This window comes from Mirounga angustirostris, unplaced genomic scaffold, assembly GCF_029215605.1.
Source record: "Mirounga angustirostris isolate CCGP_5_RB_7025 unplaced genomic scaffold, mMirAng1.0.hap1 SCAF_15, whole genome shotgun sequence".
Taxonomy (NCBI): domain Eukaryota; kingdom Metazoa; phylum Chordata; class Mammalia; order Carnivora; family Phocidae; genus Mirounga; species Mirounga angustirostris.
This window is the reverse complement of record NW_026991723.1, coordinates 40,915,416-40,941,321: the sequence shown is the minus strand read 5'-3', so window position 1 is coordinate 40,941,321 and position 25,906 is coordinate 40,915,416. Positions and strand designations below refer to the sequence as shown.

At 39.5% G+C, this 25,906-nt stretch overlaps 1 protein-coding gene across 1 annotated transcript in view; it reads left to right on the top strand.

Annotated features, from left to right (window-relative positions):
• FREM1 (FRAS1 related extracellular matrix 1) overlaps positions 1-25,906 on the top strand; it is a 290,889-nt gene that overhangs the window by 189,825 nt on the left and 75,158 nt on the right. The window contains exons 24-27 of the mRNA XM_064579475.1: positions 889-1,141; positions 6,120-6,314; positions 7,397-7,582; positions 20,703-20,899. Coding sequence (XP_064435545.1) covers positions 889-1,141; positions 6,120-6,314; positions 7,397-7,582; positions 20,703-20,899 — 831 coding nt within the window. The remainder of the gene's footprint in view (positions 1-888; positions 1,142-6,119; positions 6,315-7,396; positions 7,583-20,702; positions 20,900-25,906) is intronic.

Here is a 25,906-nt window from a genome sequence, read left to right as displayed (position 1 = left end):
GCCCCCAACTCTTGATTTCAGCTCAGGTCAGGATCTCAGGGTCGTGAGATTGAGCCCCACACTCCGTGTGGAGTCTGCTTGGGATTCCCTCTCCCTCTGTTGCGTGACCACCTCTGCCCTTCCCCCTGCTTGCGTTCTCTCTCTCTCTTTCTCAAATAAATAAATAAATCTTTTTTAAAGATTAAAAAACAATAAAAGACTTGCCTTTTCAAGTGTCTGCATCATCCTGTTAGATTCGGAGAGCCAGGGTGGACCCATATTGCTCTTTTTTCCCTTTCTACTTAGAGCTTTATTTTCATGACAATGAGAGAAAAATGTTTTGTCAAGTTGAAGCCTGGGATTGATTTAATGGTTATAGAGTTTCAGAGGTAACTCAAAATGTTCGAAATAAGCTGCTGCTTATTGTAAGTTTGGAGAAACTTCCTGGGTGGCAGGAAGTTGAGGGTCGATGAAAGCTTTGTAATCACCAAATAATTTGAAATATAAATAACTCTGGTGTGGTAAATATAAATGCATCAGACCACAAGGACCAGATTTCCTCTGGAATATGTGTGAATATAACGAAGGAGGATAGGGACTTCAGTGTGAAGACTGCTTTGTATTACATTTATATTTTGTCTCTCTAGAAACAAATGAGAGCTTTGAGTCCCAAACCATAACCATACTCTTCCATTCCTACCTCAAATGTCTCTCATGTTGGCCATTTCTTAGAACAAGATGGTTCATATGGGGAGAAGATACAGCCTGCTTGGCCAAATTCCATGGCTATTGTTTCTTGTGTCTGGAAGATCGAAAATGCCTGTCATTCCAATGATGAGCTATGGTTTACCAGTTGGGCAATTTGTCATTGCTTTCTTTTTTCTTGAAAACATGCATTTTTCCCCCTAGGTGTTCCCTGTAAATGATGAGCCACCAATCCTAAAGGCTGACCTCATCCCCATGATGCATTGCTCAGAGGGCGAAGAGGTGGTCATCACCTCTGAATACATTTTGGCTACTGATGTGGACAGTGATGACTTGAAGCTGATGTTTGTGATCGCTCGAGAGCCTCAGCATGGCGTGGTGAGGAAAGCTGGAGTCACAGTGGATCAGTTCTCTCAGGGAGATGTCATCTCAGGGGCTGTGACATACAAACACACAGGTGAGTGATCACATGGTGACCAGTGTGAGTGAGCGGATGCAGGCACCACCACAGAGTCGTAACCCCACTCCTTGCTGGGCACTCGGATAATCGAACAGTCTTAATGCTTGCTTCCTTTAAAAAAAAAGCAGCAGAAGCAGCAGTCTGTATCCCCTTTTGTAAGTATAATCACCATATTTAGAAGGATTTCTGATCTCAGTAATGTAATGAATTTCAGAATGGAGAAGGAGCACGTATTATTGCTGCTTTGTTTCCGATGCTTCCCCCTTAGACCTTTAATTCACCCTGGGTTGTCTGCATTCCTTTTTGGTCAGTTTGAAGAAGACTTTATTTGACCATCACAGCTTTGGGATCCATACATCATAGCAGAAATGCCTGAAGTAAGCACCCTATGATAATTATAATATTAATTTTAAGGGGCACTTGACTGGCTCAGTTGGTAGAGCACATGACTCTTGTTCTTGGGGTCATGAGTTTGAGCCCCATGTTGGGTACAGAGATTACTTAATAAAAAAAAAAAAAGTTTACTTAATCACCAGCTAGCTCCTAAGAAGTAACCTGTCTGCCTTTATTGAGTTCCTGAAAAGCAAAGGTGATATCTTATGTTTTGTGTAATGCCCACAGCAATAGTCAGCGGTGGACACAGATTAGCGATACAGTAAACGCTTGTTTATTAGCTTCATTCTTTCATTTCTGAAATCACATTATATTGTTACCCAAATGGCATTTGTTCCCCATGTAAAATGTTCAAATAAGGAAAATATTAATTCAACATCTGTTATCTGCAAGAGAGAGTACTGGGCATTGTGGGCTGCAGAGGAATACAATCCAGACTCAGCTGTGAAGGACTTTTAATGTAAATGGGTAGATGGACCCCTTCACATGCAAAGAGGACAGTGTCCCATATCAGTACCTCATCGATCATTGCCCCTTGCACATCTTCTGATCTCTGGTTTGAGTGCACTTCCTCAGTAATAATACTGTATACTTCCCTAACTCCCTTTTATTGCTACTCAATTATAATTTCATGTGTCCTCATCCATATGCCGCTCTCATCTGTAGATTCCGTGGGAAGCAGGATGGGGTATAGAAGGCCAGGTGAGGGTGCAGGGAATAAGAGGTATCAAAATTCAAATCACTTTCTTATTTGAGAACACAGGGAGAATACAAGCAGCAAGTGGGAGAGGGATCCCAGGGTGGGGGGATTGAGATAGTGAAGGATGAATTTAGAAACAGGGGTGGGGGAGATATTGTGAAATAGCATTTTTATATGTACTTTGGAAAATGATGATTTATTAGGATACCAGTTGTTTTACGGTCAATTAGTAGGGCACATTTTAATCACTCCGCCGGACATCTTTTTTTATGAAAATGGTATCTCCTTATCTTCTTAAGTGTGTTTAGTCTTAGGAAGGGTTTTATTGCTGATTTTCCTGGCCTGGGGGGCAGAGTCCACCTGCTCGATGTCCCTCAAGAGTCCACATCTAGGTGCTTCATTTTGATTTCCGCAATAGATCTCAGACTAGCAGAAAAGGGGCCACAGCCCAACGACTATTGGTCTGTGGGTTTTTACATAATTTTCACATCTGGGGCGGGCTAATGCAGCATAGATACATTAGGGGTGAGATTAAGCTGTCTCCTCTGCCAGTGCCTTGCTCCAAGTGCTAAACAACAGGTGTACATCTTTATAAATCCCTTTGGTGTGATAGCCACGTGAGGAAGTGTGAACTCATTTTTTTTTTTATAAGACCTAGTAGGACATGAGGCAAATTACTTCAGATAGATGGGTATTTTATTGTTGTTGTTGTGTTACTAAATTAGCAGAAACACTGCCAATTCGAAAGATGGTTTGTTATTTGAATGATAGGTTTCCTGGTAACATTCTCCCAATGACTCAATTGGTAGTTTTTTAGCACTGTGTGGGAGAGAGTATAAAGAATCACAGTACTACAAGACCCGAAGTTTCAATGGCTCTGCTCTTGCCTCTGTCTGTTGATTATAAAGGCCACCTGAGGATAATTTTGCCACCATTATTTTAGTTGCTTTCCATGATGATAAAAATAAAACTACCTGCCCATTTCAAAAGAGAAAAAAACTTGGAAAGTGTGGAAAGCATAATGAAATTTTGAAAAATCACCTACTTACCTCTCAAAAATGGTCACTCTTAACATTTCAGTATTATAGTACTTTTCCTTCATTTTTTTTTTTTTTAAAGATTTTATTTATTCATTTGACAGAGAGAGACACAGCGAGAGCGGGAACACAGCAGGGGGAGTGGGAGAGGGAGAAGCAGGCTCCCCGCCGAGCAGGGAGCCCGACGTGGGGCTCGATCCCAGGACCCTGGGACCATGACCTGAGCCGAAGGCAGACGCTTAACGACTGAGCCACCCAGGCACCCCTTTTCCTTCATTTTTTAAAAAAACATTTATTTATTTATTTGAGAGAGAGAGAGTGAGTGAGGGAGAGAGAGAGAGAGAACATGAGGTGGGGGGTTGTGGAGAGAAAAGGGAGAGGAACAAGCAGACTCCCTGCTGAGCAGGGAGCCCGACGTGGGGCTTGATCCTGGGACTCCAGGATCATGACCTGAGCCGAAGGCAGATGCTTAACTGACTGAGCCACGCAGGTGCCCCTGTATTCTTTCTTCTAATCATATTTTTTTACATAGTTGTCGATCATGTTGTATGTGCAGTTTTGTTGATTACTTTTTTCATTGAGATTATCAGCTAAAACGTTGATTAGTTGTTAAATGTTACAAAGTTATTGTAAATGTAAGTTTTAAAAATCAAATAATATTTTATGATGTAAAATGACGTTATTAACCTGCTCTTCTCCCCATTAAGCATGAAGTCATTCAAAAAAACTTTGTAAAACAATGCTGTGGTTAACAGTTTTTTTTTTTTAAGATTTTATTTATTTATTTGAGAGAGAGAGAATGAGAGACAGAGAGCATGAGAGGGAGGAGGGTCAGAGGGAGAAGCAGACTCCCTGCCCAGCAGGGAGCCCAATGCGGGACTCGATCCCGGGACTCCAGGATCATGACCTGAGCCGAAGGCAGTCGCTTAACCAACTGAGCCACCCAGCCGCCCTGTGGTTAACAGTTTTAAGTATAAATCATATCCTTAGACCTGCTCCATTCAAGGTAGAGAATTCTCCGCCCATGTTGTAGGCTTTTTTGTGACTAGATGTTCAGCCGGGTTTTCCAGCTTTTCTGTAAATGTAACGCTTCCATTATATTAAAATTATAGTTACAGAAGATACTATGTTTGCTTTTTTTTTTTTTTCCTTTAAAAAAGCTGTCTACTCTTCCTGGAATGATTTTTCCATTTCTCTTCTTGGCTCCCTCTCCGCGCAGGTCCTCCTTCCTCCATCCCAGTTCTCTGCCTCATCTGCCTGGTAAACTACTCATCATTTAATGCTCAGTGTAAAGCAAGCAGAGACATCTGGAAAGGCTTCTCTGACTCTCTCTGCCTTGTGTGCCCTGCCCCCATGCCCCTCTCCGCCAAAACGTTTTATCTTTCTTCACCCTCAGCCCCTTGTACATATTCAGGCTGAGATATATGAATTTTCCATTTAACTGGTAAAATAATGACTTAATGGTGGCAGTTCCATATGGTTTCTCTTAGTACATACACCCAACTGTGATATTCTAACCAAACTGCGTTTATTCCTCGGCCATTAGATTGTGTCAGTGCCTGACACATAATAGGTCTTTTGGCATTTGACATTCTTTTGAACTGTCTGTTGACGCTTTCATAATGTCTGCCTGATTCTCTGCTGGAGCACCCAGAACACTAATGATCACGTAGGAGCCATTAAATAATATATATTTATCAAGTGAATGAGGAATAAATGAGCTTTATGCCAATTTATTTTTTATAAATAGGAATAGATAAGAGGCGTCTTATTTTTTACTGCTCCTAAAGTTAAAGGCTGATTATTTAATTCTAATTCTCTCCACGTCAACTTTATTTTTTCTTAAGAGCCCAGTTTTCTCATTCTTCAATCATTTGACTGCTCAGTTATATCATCTCTTGATTTTCCTTGTCCTTAAGTGGGTAGAATAATACCAAGCACAGTACTGTGTACATTTGACCAACGTGTCTTGTGAAAAGAGATGACTTCCCTGATCTTTTGTGCTCTTGTCTCATCAAAACTCAAACAAAATTGCTTCCCTCTTGGTGCTTTCAAGATGATGCATGAGAATTACCAAAAGCACATCTGCACAGCTTTTATGTCCTCTGGATAGTGGACCTACCTCCGTGCTGTTAGTAACCCAAGGTTGCTGATAAACTGTCTAATCTGACATTTTTTTCCTTCTTCTTCTCATTGCTTCAGTTGGGGCCATATTAAATCCCATATGCATAGCCCTAAAGAGTGAAAGGAGAACAAAAATAAATGCCACTCTTTCCCCATGTCCTGTTGCTATTTTGCTAACATTGGCTATTATATAACGAGGAAAATATTGAAACGAATGACAAAAATGTGGCTCGTCTTTCTATTTCACCTCCCCAGCTTCTTCTGTTTCTCCTCACTGTGGTGGTGTGGTTGATGGTTGTTCATTTAAGGTAGTTAATGTAAATGGGAAGACAATGCAGTTGGAAGGACAAGGGTGCCTTCTGCTCTCCCTGAGGTTGGTCCTAACACTAAACAATGAGGCAGGAAGAATGAAACCATCACTAGTCAAGCTTTGTCTCTTCCTTGTTCATTTGTGAACTGTCAGACCCTTGTTAGCCCCTTTTGCCCCTCCATATGGTGAGAGATGGCTGTCAAGGATTTCACCAGGGGCAACAGATGGGCAAGCATTTTGTCATTATTTTCATGACTGTTTCCTTCCATAGTGATCAAACTGAGTTTTACATGTTAGCCACCTAAGATCCTTTCCTCGCCGCTCTTGCTTACAGAAGAGGTGCAGGTAGATTTCATCTTAGTATTCTGTATTTTTAAAAAGTCAGGTTTCAGCTATAGCTGTATCTTCCAGGTGGTGAGATTGGCCTGGTGCCTTGTTTTGATACCATTACATTGGTGGTTTCGGATGGAGAAGCTGGCCCTTCCGTGAATGGCTGTTGCTACAACGGGCCTCATCCATCTGTTCCTCTTCATGAGTCCTTTCCAGTGTATGACCTCAATATCACGGTACATCCAGTGGACAACCAATCACCTTCAATTGCAATAGGTGACAATGTTTTTTTCTATTACAGTTCCATTATCTCATCTCGTGTCATACCTGTGGGTTAGTGAAATAATGCACTTGAATTATAGTTAAAATGGAAAACTACCATACAGAATTGCCTGCGAGAATTGCCTCCACACGACTTGTGGAAAACTCCATATTTATAAAAGATTACAAGGCAAAAGAATTTATTGGTTTAAAAATGTGGGTAATTCTGTATGGAGAGAGAATGCAAGTGTGTTTGCAAGTGATGAGTGTGTGTGTGTTGGGATGAGGACAACATTGGAATCCTCAAATATTCTGGTTTTATTTCATGTGGGAAAATATCATTTTCCTGCTGGAGAGAGAGAGTAATTTATTTTATCCATAATAATTTCTATTAGAGCAGAATGAAAATACCAGAGAGACCATTTATATACATTTAACCTTATTTGCTTTTTAGAAAGTCATCGCTTAATAGGCATTATGTATATGTTCTGTCTCTTAGAAAAAAAATAGAAGCATATGTATGGATGTTATTGTAATTTGCAAACTATCTCCCAAGCAATGTTCTGGAAAGGAAGCATTATCCCTGCAGAATAATTAAGCACCAAGGCATGAAAAAATGTTCGTTATGAGCAATTCATAATAGCTCACAGGCAATTAACGCTCTGACAAACAGAGGTAACAACTGATCCTGAAAAGTACATAAACTACATTTAGTGGCTTATCATTAAAACAGTTTGGCAATTCTTATTTTCATTTGTCACTTCTATAGAGACACAAGGGAAATCAGAGTTCCTTGAGAATGACTAAAGGGCTGTGCTAGAGCATTTAGTATTTCTGCTGTCTTTCCATTATTGTCTGGCTTGCTTGTACAAGAAAAAAAATATAATTCCACAAGTCAAATTAAATTCCACCCATTACCCCTGAATATTTTCACTGTAAGGAGAAATTATGCCAAAGGAAATGAACATCTCTCATGGAAGTATATTTGCATATGGGAGGCTTCTCTGAATTGGAATTGCAATCACTCCCTTTTGTCTTCACTATTCTGATTAGAGGATTTCACGCTAAGTCATAATTGCGTTGTTGTTTGCATGCAGGTACCATGTTCGTGGTAGATGAGGGTTTCTCTGCAGCCATTACCATTAACCATTTGTCCGCCACTGATCCTGACACTGCAGCAGACGACTTGGAGTTTGTTTTGGCTTCCCCTCCCCAGTTTGGCTACCTTGAAAACACGCTTCCTTCTGCAGGTTTTGAAAAAAGCAATATGGGCGTAAGCATAGGTAAGTCATGGCTTCATGATCGGTGATAACTCGCCTCTGTCTATGGATCTGACTGGCCAGATCATGCTGAATGACTGAGTAGGAACCTCAAAAATGTTCAAAGCACTGTGTACACTCAAGGAATTATTATTATAGTGGATACTTTTGAGTATTATTGTTTCCCATTTTAATTTTCTATTTTGAATTGCCCCATGTATGGGAGTTTACTTCAAACTAAATGGAAATTTCACTTATGAAAACTATAAGAATAAATATGTAAGAAAGAATGTTTTAAAAGACCTTCAGAGCAACACAGAATACTGTGATAGAATAAATCTGGTGGGAGCTTATAGATCTCCTTCTCTTAATCTTTTAGCACTTTTTTTTTTTTAAGATTTTATTTATTTATTTGAGAGAGAGAGAATGAGAGACAGAGAGCATGAGAGGGAGGAGGGTCAGAGGGAGAAGCAGACTCCCTGCCAAGCAGGGAGCCTGATGCGGGACTCGATCCCGGGACTCCAGGATCATGACCTGAGCCGAAGGCAGTCGCTTAACCAACTGAGCCACCCAGGTGCCCAATCTTTTAGCACTTTTAATAGACATTGGCAGAAAAGACTAGGATGTGTATCATGGGTGTAACAGAGAGAGCCTGAAATGTTGAAGGTGATGACTTTAAATTTTGGAACCAAAATGTATCTCAGATATTTATTTATTTATTTTTAAAGATTGCATTTATTTGACAGAGAGAGACACAGTGAGAGAGGAAACACAAGCAGGGGGACTGGGAGAGGGAGAAGCAGGGTTCCCACTGAGCAGGGAGCCCGATGCAGGGCTCGATCCCAGGACCCTGGTTTCATGACCTGAGCCAAAGGCAGATGCTTAACGACTGAGCCACCCAGGCGCCCCTATCTCAGATATTTAAATAGCTCTTGTATTTCAGGCAATAACAACTGAAACAAAAACAGACACCCAAATCAAAATTATTCAAATACAACACTTTATTTATTTATTCAAAGACAACACCTTAGAAATAAATGAACTAGATGATTCTTTAAGCACCTTTTGGGGCATATCCAGTTTAAAGGTTTAAGATTAATTGGTTGGGGGGCAGAGCAAGATGGCCGAGGAGTAGGAGACCTGGATTTCGTCTCCTCTCAGGAATTCAGCTGGATAGGGATCAGACCATTCTGAACACCTACAAACTCAATAGGAGAGCGAAGAAAAGAAGAGCAACAACTCTCTGAACAGAAAAGCGACCACTTTCTGGAAGGTAGGACTTGCGGAGAAGTGAATCCGAGGCGATATTCAGGAGGATAGACGGCGGGGGAGGGGCCTCCGTCGGCCGCTTCTGGCAAGTGATAGAACCACGGAGCACAAAATCGGAACTTTTAAAAGTCTGCTCCGCTGAGGGACGTCACTCTGGTGGCTAAGCGGGGGGTGGAACCCTCCGGGACAGTGTGGTCTCAGGACCCTCGGGGTCACAGAAAGACCGGGGGTGCCTGAGTGCGGCAGAGCTCCCAGGTAACGGAGCAGGGAAGCCGGCTGCAGAGGCGGAGCCCAGGCGCGGGCTCTCAGCTCGGGGTGGCCATGAACCGTGATCCGCGGCACAGTCGGGCCCCTGCTCCTCCAGCAGGGACCCAACAAGTGGCAGATCCGGGGAGACTCACCTTCCTCCCCCGGGAGGAGCCGCGCGGGAGTGCACCGCAGGGATCTGCTGGGTTTGGAGACTCCACCCGGGGTCGGGTGCCAGAGAGAGAAACGCGCGGTCACAGGCCGGGTGAGCACGGAGTGCAGCCGGAGACCGGGGAGACGGGAGTGACTGACGGCTTTTCTCTGGGGGCTCACGAGGAGCGGGGCCCCGAGTTCTCGGCTCCTCCGGGGTGGGAATAGGGAGGCCGCCATTTTCACTCTCCGCCTCCAAAGCTGTACGGAAAGCTCGCAGGGAACAAAAGCCCTGGAGAGCAAACCCGAGCAGATTACTTAGCCGGGAGGGGGCAAGGGCGGGGCAATTCCGCCTCCGGCAGAGACATTTGGAAACCACGGCAACAGGCCCCTCCCCAGAAGATGAGCGAGAACAGCCAGCCAAGACCAAGTTTACCGATCAATGAGAACGGCAGAACTCCAGCGCTAGGGGAATACTGCACATAGAATTCATGGCTTTTTTTACCATGATTCTTTAGTCTTTCAAAGTTAATTTTTTTAACTGTCTTTTTTTTTTTTTGAATTTTTCTTTTTCCCTTTTTCAACCAACATCTTATCAATCCCTTTTTTAAAAAACATTTTTATTTTTCATTTTTAGAGTCATATTCTATCCCTTCATAGTAGTTACCCTTATTTTTGGCATATATATATATATATATATATATAAGTTGTTCTCTCTTGAAAATTTTGAGATAGTTTCTTCTAACAGATCAAAATATACCCTAAATCTCTAGTGTATGTTTTTTTTCTACTCTCCTGCCTGATCACATTCTCTCCCTTTTTTTTCCTTTTTTTTTAAAAAATCCTCTTCTTTCTTATTTCAAACAACTTCTTATCAATTCCATTTATAAAATTTTTTATAATTTTCATCTTTACAGTCATATTCCATCCCTTCATCATAACAACCCTTATTTTTGGACATATGTAAGTTTTTCTTTCTTTAAAATTTTGGGAGGCACTTTCTTCTAACAGACCAAAATACACCCAAAATCTAGCGTGTGGCACTGATCTATGCACCAGCCTGATCCTATTTGATCATATTCTGTTTTTTTTTTTCTTTTGTTCTGTTTTTGTTTGTTTTTATCTTTTTCGTTTTCTTCTTTTTCTTTTTTCTTTCTTTCCCTTTCTTTTCCCCCAGCTTCAGGTCTTTTCTGATTTGTTTAGAGTATATTTTCTGGGGACATTGTTACCCTGTTAGCATTTTGTTCTCTCATTAATCTATTCTCCTCTGGACAAAATGACAAGATGGAAAAAATCACCTCAACAAAAAGAACAAGAGGTACTACCGACTGCCAGGGACCTACTCAATACTGACATTAGTATGATGTCGGATCTAGAGTTCAGAATAATCACTTTAAAGATACTAGCTGGGCTTGAAAAAAGCATGGAAACTTATTAGAGAAATACTTTCTGGAGAAATAAAAGAACTAAAATCTAACCAAGTCGAAATCAAAAAGGCTATTAATGAGGTGCAATAAAAAATGGGGGTGCAAACTGCTAGGATATATGAGGCAGAAGAGAGAATCAGTGATATAGAAGACCAAATGATGTAAAATAAAGAAGCTGAGAAAAAGATAAACAACTACTGGATCACGAGGGCAGAATTCGAGAAATAAGTGATACCATAAGACGAAACAACATTAGAATAATTGGGATCCCAGAAGAAGAAAGAGAGAGAGGGGCAGAAGGTATATTGGAGCAAATTATAGCAGAGAACTTCCCTAATTTGGGGAAGGAAACAGGCATCAAAATTCAGGAAGCACAGACAACCTCTCTCAAAATCAATAAAAATAGGTCAACACCACAACATCTAATAGTAAAACTTACAAGTCTCAGAGACAAAGAGAAAATCCTGAAAGCAGCTTGGGAGAAGAGATCTGTAACCTACAAGAGTAAAAACATTAGATTGGCAACAGACCTATCCACAGAGACCTGGCAGGCCAGAAAGGACTGGCAGTATATATTCAGAGCACTACATGAGAAAAATATGCAGCCAAGAATACTATATCCAGCTAGGCTGTCATTGAAAATAGAAGGAGAGATAAAAAGCTTCCAGGACAAACAAAAACTAAAGGAATTTGCAAACATGAAACCAGCCCTACAAGAAATCTTGAAAGGGGTCCTCTAAGCAAAGAGAGAGCCTAAAAGCAACATAGACCAGAAAGTAACACAGACAATATACAGTAACAGTCACCTTACAGGCAATACAAGGGCACTAAATTCCTATCTTTCAGTAGTTACCCTGAATGTAAATGGGCTAAATGCCCCAATCAGAAGACACAGGCTATCAGATTGGATAAAAAAACAAGACCCATCGATATGCTGTCTGCAAGAGACTCATTTTAGACCCAAAGACACCCCCAGATTGAAAGTGAGGGGGTGGAAAACCATTTACCATGCTAATGGACACCAAAAGAAAGCTGGGGTGGCAATCCTTATATCAGACAAATTAGATTTTAAACAAAAGACTGTAATAAGAGATGAGGAAGGACATTATATCCTACTTAAAGGGTCTATCCAACAAGAAGATCTAACAATTGTAAATATCTATGCCCCTAACGTGGGAGCAGCCAATTATATAAGGCAATTAATAACAAAAGCAAAGAAACACATCGACAACAATACAATAATAGTGGGGGACTTTAACACCCCTCTACTGAAATGGACAGATCATCTAAGCAAAAGATCAACAAGGAAATAAAGACTTTAAATGACACACTAGACCAAATGGACTTCACAGACATATTCAGAACATTCCATCCCAAAGCAATGGAATACACATTCTTCTCTAGTGCCCACAGAACATTCTCCAGAATCGATCACATCCTAGGTCATAAATCAGGTCTCAACTGGTACCAAAAGATTGGGATCATTCCCTGCCTATTTTCAGACCACAATGCTTTGAAACTAGAACTCAATCACAAGCGGAAAGTCGGAAAGAACTCAAATACATGGAGGCTAAAGAGCATCCTACTAAAGAATGAATGGGTCAACCAGGAAATTAAAGAAGAATTAAAAAACTTCATGGAAACCAATGAAAATGAAAACACAAGTGTTCAAAATCTTTGGGATGCAGCAAAGGCAGTCCTAGGAGGAAAGTATATAGCAATACAAGCCTTTCTCAAGAAACAAGAAAGGTCTCAAGTACACAACCTAACCTTACACCTAAAGGAGCTGGAGAAAAGAACAGCAAATAAAGCCTAAACCCAGCAGGAGAAGAGAAATCATAAAAATCAGAGCAGAAATCAATGAAATAGAAACCAAAAGAACAGTAGAACAGATCAATGAAACTGGGAGCTGGTTCTTTGAAAGAATTAACAAGATTGATAAACCCCTGGCCAGACTTACCAAAAAGAAAAGAGAAGGGACCCAAATCAACAAAATCATGAATGAAGGAGGAGAGATCACAACCAACACCAAAGAAATACAAACAGTTATAAGAACATATTATGAGCGACTCTATGCCAGCAAATTAGATAACCTGGAAGAAATGGATGCATTCCTAGAGATGTATCAACTACCAAAACTGAACCAGGAAGAAATAGAAAACCTGAACAGACCTATAACCACTAAGGAAATTGAAGCAGTCATTCAAAATCTCCCAACAAACAAGGGCCCAGGGCCAGATGGCTTCCCAGGGGAATTCTACCAAACATTTCAAGAAGAATTAATACTTATTCTTCTGAAACTGTTCCAAAAAATAGAAATGGAAGGAAAACTTCCAAACTCGTTTTAGGAGGCCACCGTTACCTTGATCCCCAAACCAAAGACCCCATCAAAAAGGAGAATTACAGACCAATATCCTTGATGAACATGGATGCAAAAATTCTCACCAAAATACTAGCCAATAAGATCCAACAGTACATTAAAAGGATTATTCACCACGAGCAAGTGGGATTTATCCCTGGCTGCAAGGTTGGTTCAATATCCGCAAATCAATCAACATGATACAATACATTAACAAAAGAAAGAACAAGAATCATATGATCCTCTCAATAGATGCAGAAAAAGCATTTGACAAACTACAGCATCTTTTCTTGATCAAAACTCTTCAGAGTATAGGGCTAGAGGGTACATATCTCAATATCATAAAAGCCATCTCTGAGAAACCTACAGCAAATATCATTCTCAATGGGGAAAAACTGAGAGCTTTCCCCCTAAGGTCAGGAACGCGGCAGGGATGTCCACTATCACCACTGCTATTCAACATAGTATTGGAAGTGCTAGCCACAGCAATCAGACAACAAAAAGAAATCAAAGGCATCCAAATCGGCAAAGAAGTCAAACTGTCACTCCTTGCAGATGATATGATACTTTATGTGGAAAACCCAGAAGACTCCACCCCAAAACTGCTAGAACTCATACAGGAATTCAGTAAAGTGGCAGGATATAAAATCAATGCACAGAAATCAGTGGCGTTCCTATACACCAACAAGAAGACAGAAAAAAGAGAAATTAAGGAGTCGATCCCATTGACACTTGCACCCCAAACCATAAGATACCTAGGAATAAATCTAACCAAAGAGGCAAAGGATCTGTACTCAGAAAACTATAAAATACTCCTGAAAGAAATTGAGGAAGACACCAAAGAAATGGAAAAACGTTCCATGCTCATGGATTGGAAGAACAAATATTGTGAAGATGTCAATGCTACCTAGAGCAATCTACACTTTCAATGCTGTCCCCATCAAAATACCATCCACTTTTTTCAAAGAAATGGAACAAATAATCCTAAAATTTGTATGGAACCAGAAAAGACCCCGCATAGCCAGAGGAATGTTGAAAAAGAAAAGCAAAGCTGGTGGCATCACAATTCCGGACTTCAAGCTCTATTACAAAGCTGTCATCATCAAGACAGTATGGTATTGGCACAAAAACAGACACATAGATCAATGGAACAGAATAGAGAGTCCAGAAATGGACCCTCAACTCTATGGTCAACTCATCTTTGACAAAGCAGGAAGGAATGTCCAATGGAAAAAAGACAGTCTCTTCAACAAATGGTGTTGGGAAAATTGGATAGCCACATGCAGAAGAATGAAACTGGACCATTTACTTACACCACACACAAAAATAGACTCCAAATGGTTGAAAGACCTCAATGTGAGACAGGAGTCCATCAAAATCCTAAAGGAGAACACAGGCAGCAACCTCTTCGACCTCAGCCACAGCAACTTCTTCCTAGAAACATCGCCAAAGGCAAGGGAAGCAAGGGCAAAAATGAACTCTTGGGACTTCATCAAGATAAAAAGCTTTTGCACAGCAAAAGAAACAGTCAACAAAACCAAAAAACAACAAACAGAATGGGAGAAGATATTTGCAAATGACATATCAGATAAAGGGCTAGTATCCAAAATCTATAAAGAACTTATTAAACTCAACACCCAAAGAACAAAGAATCCAATCAAGAACTGGGCAGAAGACATGAACAGACATTTTTCCAAAGAAGACATCCAAATGGCCAACAGCCACATGAAAAAGTGCTCAACATCGCTCGGCATCAGGGAAATCCAAATCAAAACCTCAATGAGATACCACTCACACCAGTCAGAATGGCTAAAATTAACAAGTCAGGAAATGACAGATGTTGGCGGGGATGTGGAGAAAGGGGAACCCTCCTACACTGTTGGTAGGAATGCAAGCTGGTGCAGCCACTCTGGAAAACAGTATGGAGGTTCCTCAAAAAGTTGGAAATAAGAGCTACCATACAATCCATCAATTGCACTACTGGGTATTTACCCCAAAGATACAAATGTAGAGATCTGAAGGGGTACATGCACCCCGATTTTTATAGCAGCAATGTCCACAATAGCCAAACTGTGGAAAGAGCCAAGATGTCCATCGACAGATAAATGGATAAAGAAGATGTGGTATATATATACAATCGAATATTATGCAACCATCAAAAGGAATGAAATCTTGGCATTTGCAATGACGTGGAGGGAACTGGAGGGTATTATGCTCAGTGAAATACGTCAAAAAGAGAAAGACATGTATCATATGACTTCACTGATATGAGGAATTCTTAATCTCAGGAAACATACTGAGGGTTGCTGGAGTGGGGGGTGGGGTGGGAGGGATGGGGTGGCTGGGTGATAGACACTGGGGAGGGTATGTGCTATGGTGAGTGCTGTGAATTGTGCAAGACTGTTGAATCATAGGTCTGTACCTCTGAAACGAATAATGCAATATATGTTAAAAAAAAAAAAAAAGCAGGAGGGCAAGAATGAAGGGGGGGAATCAGAGGGGGACACGAACCATGAGAGACGATGGACTCTGAAATACAAACTGAGGGTTCTAGAGGGGAGGGGGCTGCGAGGATGGGTTAGACTGGTGATGGGTATTAAAGAGGGCACGTTCTGCATGGAGCACTTGGTGTTGTGCACAAACAATGAATCATGGACTACATCAAAAACTAATGATGTAATGTCTGGTGATTAACATAACAATAAAAAATTTTAAAAAATAAAGGTTTAAGATTAATTGAATTAATAGAATGACTGATTGGATAGAAAAAAACAAGACCCAACTACATGCTGCCTACAAGAGACTAATGTCAGCTTTAAGGACACACATAGGCTCAAAATGAAGGGATAAAAAAAATATTTCATGCAAATGGAAACCAAAAGAGAGAAGGGGTATTTATAACAGATAAAATACACTTTATATTAAAACTATAACAAGAGACATAGGTTACTGTAAAATGATAAAGGGGTCAATTCATCAAGAGAATATAACAATTGTAAAATTATATGCATACAAATTGGAGCACCTTAAAATATTAAGCATATGCTAACGGATCTGAAGGAAGTAATGACAGCAATATAATAATAGTAGGGGACTTCAGTACTCCACTCTCAACAGTGGATAGATCATCTGCCAGAAAATCAACAAGGAAACAGTGGACTTAAACTGTATATTAGACCAAATGAACCCAGTAGACATATACAGTAAATTCCATCCAACAAAAGCAGAATACACATTTTTCTCAAGTACGTGTGGAACATTCTCCAGGATAAATCATATCATGCATCACAAAACAAGTCTTAGCAAATTTTAAAAGAGTGAAATCATACCAAGTATCTTTTCTGACCACAATGGTATGAAATTAAAAATCAGTAACAGGAGGAAAAGTAGAAAATTCACAAATATGTGTAATTTAAGATACTCCTGAACAACCAATGGGTCAAAGATGAAATTTTTTTAAAATCCTGAATTCTTATCACAGGACAATTTTTTTTTCCTTTTTTCTTTCTTTTTTTAATCATATCTATATGAGAAGATGGATGTTAGCTGAACCTATTGTAATCAGTTCACAGTATATGTAAATCAGACCATCATGCTCTACACCTTAAATTTACACAGTTATATATGTCAATTATTTCTTAATAAAAAGGTAATAAATAAATAAATAAAATCTTGAAGCAAAGATGGAAACAGAACATACCATATCTAAGATGCAGCAAAAGCAATGCTAAGAGGGAAGCTTATAGTGACAAACGCTTCCATTAAAAAAGAAAAAAGATCTCAAATAAACAACCTAACTTTATAACTCAAGGAACTAGAAAAATAAGAACAAAATAAGCCCGGGTGCCTGGGTGGCTCAGATGGTTAAGCATCTGCCTTCGGCTCAGGTCATGATCCCAGGGTCCTGGGATCGAGTCCCGCATCGGGCTCCCTGCTCCTTGGGAGCCTGCTTCTCTCTCTCTTTCTCTCTCTCTCTGTCTCTCATGAATAAGTAAATAAAAATCTAAAAAAAAAAAAATTAAAAAAAAAAAAAGAACAAAATAAGCCCTAAGTTAGCAGAAAGAAGGAGGCAACAAAGATGACAGTAAAAATAAGTAAAATAGAGATTGGAAAAACAGTAGAAAAGATTGATGAAACTAGGACATGGTCTTTCAAAAGGAGAAACAACATTGGCAAACCTTCACCTAGACTTACCATGAAAAAGAGAGGACTTAAATAAATAAAACTTGAAATGAAAGAAGAGATAATACAACTGATATCACAGGTATACAGAGGATCATAAGAGACTACTATGAACAATTATACATCAACCAACTAGACAACCTAAAAGAAATGGATAAATTCCTAGAAGCATAAAATCTATGAAGTCGGAATCATGAACTAGAAACCCTGAATAGACCAATAATAAGAACGGAGATTTAATCAGTAATTCAAAACCTCTAACAAAGAAAAGCCCAGGACCAGATGTCTTTACAGGTTCTGTGAAATTGTTAAAGAAGAATTAACACTACTGTTAAACTCTTGCAAAAAATTGAATAGGAGGAAAACTCCCAAACTCATTTTATAAGACCAGAATTACCCTGATACCAAAGCCAGGTAAGGATACTATGAAAAAAACAACAACAAAAAACCACAGATCAATATCCCTGAAGAATATAGATGCAAAAATTCCCCACAAAATATTAACAAATTGAATTCAGTAGCACATTAAAAGAATCATACACCATGATCAAAGGGAAATTATACCAGGGATGCAAGGATGGCAACATATGCCAATCAATAAATGTGATACACCACATTGATAGAAAAGACAAAAATTCTATGATCATCTCTATAGATACTAAAAATGCATTTGACAAAATTCACCAATGTTTTATGATAAAAACTCAACAAATTGGGTATAGAAGTAATATATCTTGACATAATAAAGCCATATATGATGAATTTGCAACTAGCATCATATTCAACAGTGAAAAGTTAAAAACTTACTCTCCAAGATAAGGACCAAAACAAGTGTGCCCACTCCTTCCATTCCTATTCAACATAGTATTGAAAGTCCCAGCCAGAGTAATTAAGCAAGAAAAAGAAATAAAAGGCATAAAAATAAAAGGAAGAAGTAAAATTGGCTCTGTTTGGGGATGATGTTATATGTAAAAATTTTTTAAAGATTTCACCAAAAAACTGTTAGAACAAGTCAGCAAATTAAGTAGTTTTAGGATACAAAATGAACATGAAAAGATCAGTTGTATTTCTCTACACCAATGATGAACTACCTGAAAAAGAAATAAAACGATTTCATTTACAATAGCATCAAAAACAATAAAATACTTAGGAATAAGTTTAACCAAGGAAGTGAAAGATTTATACACCCAAAACTGGAAGACATAGAATTGATGTCCTGATGGAAGAAATTGAAAAAGACACAAACAAATGGAAAGATATATTCATGAATCAAAAGTGTTAATGTTAAAATGTCCATACTACCCAAAGCCGTACTACCCATTCAAGGCAATCATGATCAAAATTCAAATGACATTTTTCACAGAAATAGAAAAATCAGTCCTAAAATTTCTATGGAACCTTGAGTTGCCAAAGCAATCTTGAGAAAGAACAAAGCTGGAGTCGTCATGTTTTCTGACTTCAAATTATATTACAAAGCTATAGTAATTAAAACAGAATGGTGTTGGCATAAAAACAGGCATGTAGCTCAATAGAACAGTATAGAGAGCTCAGAAGTAAGTCCACTCATATATGGTCATTAAATTTATGACAAAAGAGCCAAGAATATACAATGGGAAAAGGACAATAAATGGTGTTGGGAAAACTGGACAGCCATATGCAAAAGAATGAAAATGCACCATTATCTTACACCATGCAAAAAAATGAACTCAAAAATAGATTAAAGACCTGAGTGTAAAACCCAAGATCATAAAACTCCTACAAGAAGATATAGGTGGTAAACTCCTGGGTATTTGTCTTGGCAGTGGTTTTTTGGATTTGACACCAAAAGCAAAGATCAACAAAGTAAGACCATATCAAACTAAAAAAACTTCTACAGAACAAAAGAAACAATCAACAAAATGGAAAGGCAACTGCGGAATGGGAGAAAATATTTGTAAACCATATATCTGGTAAGGGATTAATACCTAAAATGTATAAGGTACTCTTACAGCTTAATAGCAAAGGAACCCAAATAATCTGATTTAAAAATGGGCAGAAGACTTGAATAAACATTTCTCCAAAGAAGACAAACAAATGGCAAACAGGTACGTGAAAAGGTGCTCAACATCACTCATCATCAGGGAAATGCCAATCTAAACCACAAAGAGGTATCACCTCCCATCTGTTAGAACAGCTCTTATCAAAAAGACAAGAGTAACAAATGCTGGTGAGGATGCGAAGAAAAGATAACATTGTGCACTGTTGGTGGGAATGTAAATTGGCACAGCCACTATGGAGATTCCTCAAAAAATTAAAAATAGAACTATCATGTGATCCAGCAATTCCACTTCTGGGTATATATCCAAAGGAAATGAAAACAGGATATCAAAGAAATATCGATACTCCCATGTTCATTGCACCGTTATTCACAATAGCCAACACATGGAAACAACCTAAGTGTCCATTGATGGGTGAATGGATAAAGAAAATGTGATATTAAATACATAATAGAATATTATTCAGCCATGACAAGGAAATCCTGCTATTTGCAACAACATATATGGACCTTGACGGCATTATGCTAAGTGAAATACATTAGGGAAAGACAAATACCATATGATCTCACTTATATGTGGAATCTAAGACCATTGAACTCATAGAAACAGAGTAGAATAGTGGTTACCAGGGGCTGAAGGGTGGGAGAAATGGAGAGTTGCTGGTTGAAGGGTACCAACTTTTAGTTATAAGAGGAATAATTTCCAGGAAGCTAAGGTACAGCATGGTGACTATAATTAATGCTGTATTGTATACTTGAAAGTTAATTTGAGAGTAGAATTTTAATGTTCTCACTATAAAAACTACAAAATGGTAATCACGTGAGGTGGATAATGTGTTAACTAAATCTTAAACCTACAATGTTATATGTCAGTTATATCTCAATAAAGCTGTGGGGAAAAGATTTATTGCATTAAAGGTACGCAGTTTGGCCTGTGACTTAATGCTCAACATAGAGCGTTTTTCTCTTTTGATTTAGGGCAATGTCAAAATACCAAAACAGCAGGTCAGCTAATTCCATTCAATCCAACCCGTCGCTTGATGTATACGTCAAGTAGGCAGATGATTGACTGACTCTTGTTTTGCCTTTGTATGAAAGAGATAGTCTCTTTCTTACTCAAGCATGCCAAGAACTATTTATATGGGGGCAGTGGTTTTAATCAAGGGAAGGTCTCTCTTACCTTTGTTCTAACTATATAAAGAACAGTCATGAAGTCCCTACACATTCTGGTTAGCAGTTATCGCCCTTCTGTTCTCTGTGCAAATTGTAATCCTCCCTTATGATTTATGGATATCTGTTTTTATGTTGATGGCTGAAAGACATTATAGCAACCCCTGATAGCTGATTCTTAGGTCAACTGCAATGATCTCTTACTTGCTTTTCTGAGAAATAAGCTATTGGGTTAAGGATTAAGAACCAGTAGCTTGGAAAAAAAATGTTTTTCTTATTTACCTGCTCCGTGTTGGTGTGCTCTAGGTTCGTTCCAGTGGAAAGACATGAAAGCATTGCATATTAACTATGTGCAGGCCAGGCATCTGAGGATGGAACCAACAGCTGACCAGTTCATGGTGTATGTCACAGATGGGAAGCGACGCTCCTTGGAGATACCATTTTACATTATCATCAACCCCACAAATGATGAAGTTCCTGACTTTGTAGTGCAGAATATTACTGTAAGAAAGACAACAGAATTTTCAATTTCTTCTTTTTATCATTTTTTAATTTTTTAAATCATTTTATGATTTTATTTTCACCTAATTCATTTACATTGGTCCAGGTGCACTTAATCCATTAAGTTGATAGGGAATGGGGAGAACAGTAACCTATATTATAGAATGCAATTACTTGAAAAATATTATTCTAATAATGGTGGTAATGATTATAACTGCAAACATAGAGAATTGCATGGTTGCAATTATAGTTGCATAGATATAGGATGGAGTACTTGCTAGGTCATAGGTAGTATTTCAAGTCCTTTACATGTGCTCATGTAAAGGCTTACAAGGCTTTTAGGGTGATGATATTATTATTGCCTTTTAGTAACTGAAAAAATGAGGCACAGAGAGGTTAACTGAGCGGCCCAACATCACAGAGCTTGGAAATAGGTGGCACATAGGGAATGGTACATAGGGGATTTGCACCCAGGCAGTTTGATTCCATAGCATGCCCTCTTAACCTATGCTATAATGACAAGGACTCTTAATTCATATATATTAAGGCATCTTTTTATATAGTTTTTTAAAGATTTATTTATTTTGAGAGAGAGCACATGAGCAGGGGGCAGAGGGAGAGGCAGAGAGAGAATCGTCAGGCAGACTCCGAGCTGAGTACAGAGCCTGATGGGGGCTCGATTTCACTACCCCAAGATCATGACCTGAGCCAAAACCAAGAGTCGGACACTTAACCGACTGAGCCACCCAGGCGCTTCTTCATATAGCTGTTTATAAGGATAGATGAAATGAAAAAAATACAATTTGAATCATTCTTTTTATGTAGTTTCTAGAACTATTTTTATATGATAATGTTTGTTAGTTTTATTTAAAAATTCAGATAGATAGTTAAAATGGCCATAAATAGGCATGGGCGGAGCAAGATGGCGGAGGAGTAGGAGACCTGGATTTCGTCTCCTCTCAGGAATTCAGCTGGATAGGGATCAAACCATTCTGAACACCTACAAACTCAACAGGAGATCGAAGAAAAGAAGAGCAACAACTCTCTCATCAGAAAAGCGACCACTTTCTGGAAGGTAGGACGTGCGGAGAAGTGAATCCGAGGCGATATTCGGGAGGATAGACGGCGGGGGAGGGGCCTCCGTCGGCCGCTTCTGGCAACTGATAGAGCCGCGGAGCACAAAATCGGAACTTTTAAAAGTCAGCTCCGCCGAGGGACGTCACTCTGGTGGCTCAGCGGGGGGTGGAACCCTCCGGGACAGTGTGGTCTCAGGACCCTCGGGGTCACAGAAAGACCGGGGGTGCCTGAGGGCAGCAGAGCTCCCAGGTAACGCAGCAGGGAAGCCGGCTGCAGAGGCGGAGCCCAGGCGCGGGCTCTCAGCTGGGGTTGCCATTAACCGCGATCCGCGGCCCAGTCGGGCCCCTGCTCCTCCAGCAGGGACCCAACAAGCGGCCGATCCGGGGAGACTCACCTTCCTCCCCCGGGAGGAGCCGCGCGGGAGTGCACCGCAGGGATCTGCTGGGTTTGGAGACTCCAGACCGGGTCCGGTGCCAGAGATAGAAACGCGTGGTCACAGGCCGGTTGAGCACGGAGTGCAGCTGCAGACCGGGGAGACGGGAGTGACTGACGGCTTTTCTCTGGGGGCTCACTGAGGAGCGGGCCCGAGTTCTCGGCTCCTCCGGGGCGGAGATTGGGAGGCCGCCATTTTCACTCTCCGCCTCCAAAGCTGTACGGAAAGCTCGCAGGGAACAAAAGCCCCGGAGAGCAAACCCGAGCAGATTACTTAGCCGGGAGGGGGCAAGGGCGGGGCAATTCCGCCTCCGGCAGAGACATTTGGAAACCAGGGCAACAGGCCCCTCCCCAGAAGATCAGCGAGAACAGCCAGCCAAGACCAAGTTTACCGATCAATGAGAACAGCAGAACTCCAGCGCTAAGGGACTACTGCACATAGAATTCACGGCTTTTTTACCATGATTCCTTAGTCTTTTAAAGTTAATTTTTTTTTTAACTGTCTTTTTATTTCTTTTTGAATTTTTCTTTTTCCCTTTTTCAAACAACATCTTATCAATCCCTTTTTTTAAAAAAAAACATTTTTATTTTTCATTTTTAGAGTCATATTCTATCCCTTCATAGTAGTTACCCATATTTTTGGCTTATATATATAAGTTGTTCTCTCTTTAAAATTTTGAGATAGTTTCTTCTAACAGATTAAAATATACCCTAAATCTCTAGTATATGGTGTTCTCTATTCCCCTGCCTGATCACATCCTCTCCCTTTTTTTTTCTTTTTCTTTTTTCTTTTTTTAAATCCTCTTTCTTTTTTCAAACAACTTCTTATCAATTCCTTTTATAAAATTTTTTATAATTTCCATTTTTACAGTCATTTTCCATCCCTTCATCATATCAACCCTTATTTTTGTACATATATAAGTTTTTCTTTCTTTAAAATTTTGGGAGACACTTTCTTCTAAAAGACCAAAACACACCCCAAATCTAGTGTGTGGCACTGATCTATATACCATATAGATCATATTTGATCACATTCTGGTTTTTCTTTTGTTGTTGTTCTTTTGTTTTGTTTGTTGTTGTTTTTATCTTTTTCTTTTTTTTTCTTTTTTTTTCTTTTTTTTTTTTTTCTCTCTTTCCCCTTCTTATCCCACTGCTTCAGGTCTTTTCTGATTTGTTTAGAGTATATTTTCTGGGGACGTGGTTACTCTGCTAGCATTTTGTTCTCTCATTAATCTATTCTCCTCTGCACAAAATGACGAGACGGAAAAAATCACCTCAACAAAAAGAACAAGAGGCAGTACCGACTGCCAGGGACCTACTCAATACGGACATTAGTACGATGTCAGATCTAGAGTTCAGAATCATCACTTTAAAGATACTAGCTGGGCTTGAAAAAAATATGGAAGTTATTAGAGAAACTCTTTCTGGAGAAGTAAAAGAGCTAAAATCCAACCAAGTAGAAATCAAAAAGGCTATTAATGAGGTGCAATCAAAAATGGGGGCACTAACTGCTAGAATAAATGAGGCAGAAGAGAGAATCAGTAATATAGAAGATGAAATGCTGGAAAATAAAGAAGCTGAGAAAAAGAGAGATAAACAACTACTGGATCATGAGGGCAGAATTCGAGAGATAAGTGATACCATAAGACGAAACAACATTAGAATAATTGGGATCCCAGAAGAAGAAGAAAGAGAGAGGGGGGCAGAAGGTATAATGGAGCAAATTATAGCAGAGAACTTCCCTAATTTGGGGAAAGAAACAGGCATGAAAATCCAGGAAGCACAGAGAACCCCTCTCAAAATCAATAAAAATAGGTCAACTCCCCGACATCTAATAGTAAAACTTACAAGTCTCACAGACAAAGAGAAAATCCTGAAAGCAGCTCGGGAGAAGAGATATGTAACCTACAATGGTAGAAACATTAGATTGGCAACAGACCTATCCACAGAGACCTGGCAGGCCAGAAAGGACTGGCAGGATATATTCAGAGCACTAAATGAGAAAAATATGCAGCCAAGAATACTCTATCCAGCTAGGCTGTCATTGAAAATTGAAGGAGAGATAAAAAGTTTCCAGGACAAAAAAAAACTAAAGGAATTTGCAAACACAAAACCAGCCCTACAGGAAATCTTGAAAGGGGTCCTCTAAGCAAAGAGAGACCCTAAAAGCAACATAGACCAGAAAGGAACACAGACAATATATGGTAACAGTCACCTTACAGGCAATACAATGGCACTAAATTCCTATCTTTCAATAGTTACCTTGAATGTAAATGGGCTAAATGCCCCAATCAAAAGACACAGGCTAACAGACTGGATTAAAAAACAAGATCCATCGATATGCTGTCTGCAAGAGACTCATTTTAGACCCAAAGACACCCCCAGATTGAAAGTGAGGGGGTGGAAAACCATTTACCATGCTAATGGACACCAAAAGAAAGCTGGGGTGGCAATCCTTATATTAGACAAATTAGATTTTAAACCGAAGACTGTAATAAGAGATGAGGAAGGACACTATATCATACTTAAAGGATCTATCCAACAAGAAGATCTAACAATTGTAAATATCTATGCCCCTAACATGGGAGCAGCCAATTATATAAGGCAATTAATAACAAAAGCAAAGAAACACATCAACAACAATACAATAATAGTGGGGGACTTTAACATCCCCCTCACTGAAATGGACAGATCATCTAAGCAAAAGATCAACAAGGAAATAAAGACTTTAAATGACACACTGGACCAAATGGACTTCACAGACATATTCAGAACATTCCACCCCAAAGCAACGGAATACACATTCTTCTCTACTGCCCATGGAACATTCTCCAGAATCGACCACATCCTAGGTCATAAATCAGGTCTCAACCGGTACCAAAAGATTGGGATCATTCCCTGCCTATTTTCAGACCACAATGCTTTGAAACTAGAACTCAATCCCAAGAGGAAAGTCGGAAAGAACTCAAATACATGGAGGCTAAAGAGCATCCTACTGAAGAATGAATGGGTCAACCAGGAAATTAAAGAAGAATTAAAAAAATACATGGAAACTAATGAAAATGAAAACACAACTGTTCAAAATCTTTGGGATGCAGCAAAGGCAGTCCTAAGAGGAAAGTATATAGCAATACAAGCCTTTCTCAAGAAACAAGAAAGGTCTCAAGTACACAACCTAACCCTACACCTAAAGGAGCTGGAGAAAGAACAGCAAATAAAGCCTAAACCCAGCAGGAGAAGAGAAATCATAAAGATCAGAGCAGAAATCAATGAAATAGAAACTAAAAGAACAGTAGAACAGATCAACGAAACTAGGAGCTGGTTCTTTGAAAGAATTAACAAGATTGATAAACCCCTGGCCAGACTTATCAAAAAGAGAAGAGAAATGACCCAAATCAACAAAATCATGAATGAAAGAGGAGAGATCACAACCAACACCAAAGAAATACAAACAATTATAAGAACATATTATGAGCAACTCTATGCCAGCAAATTAGATA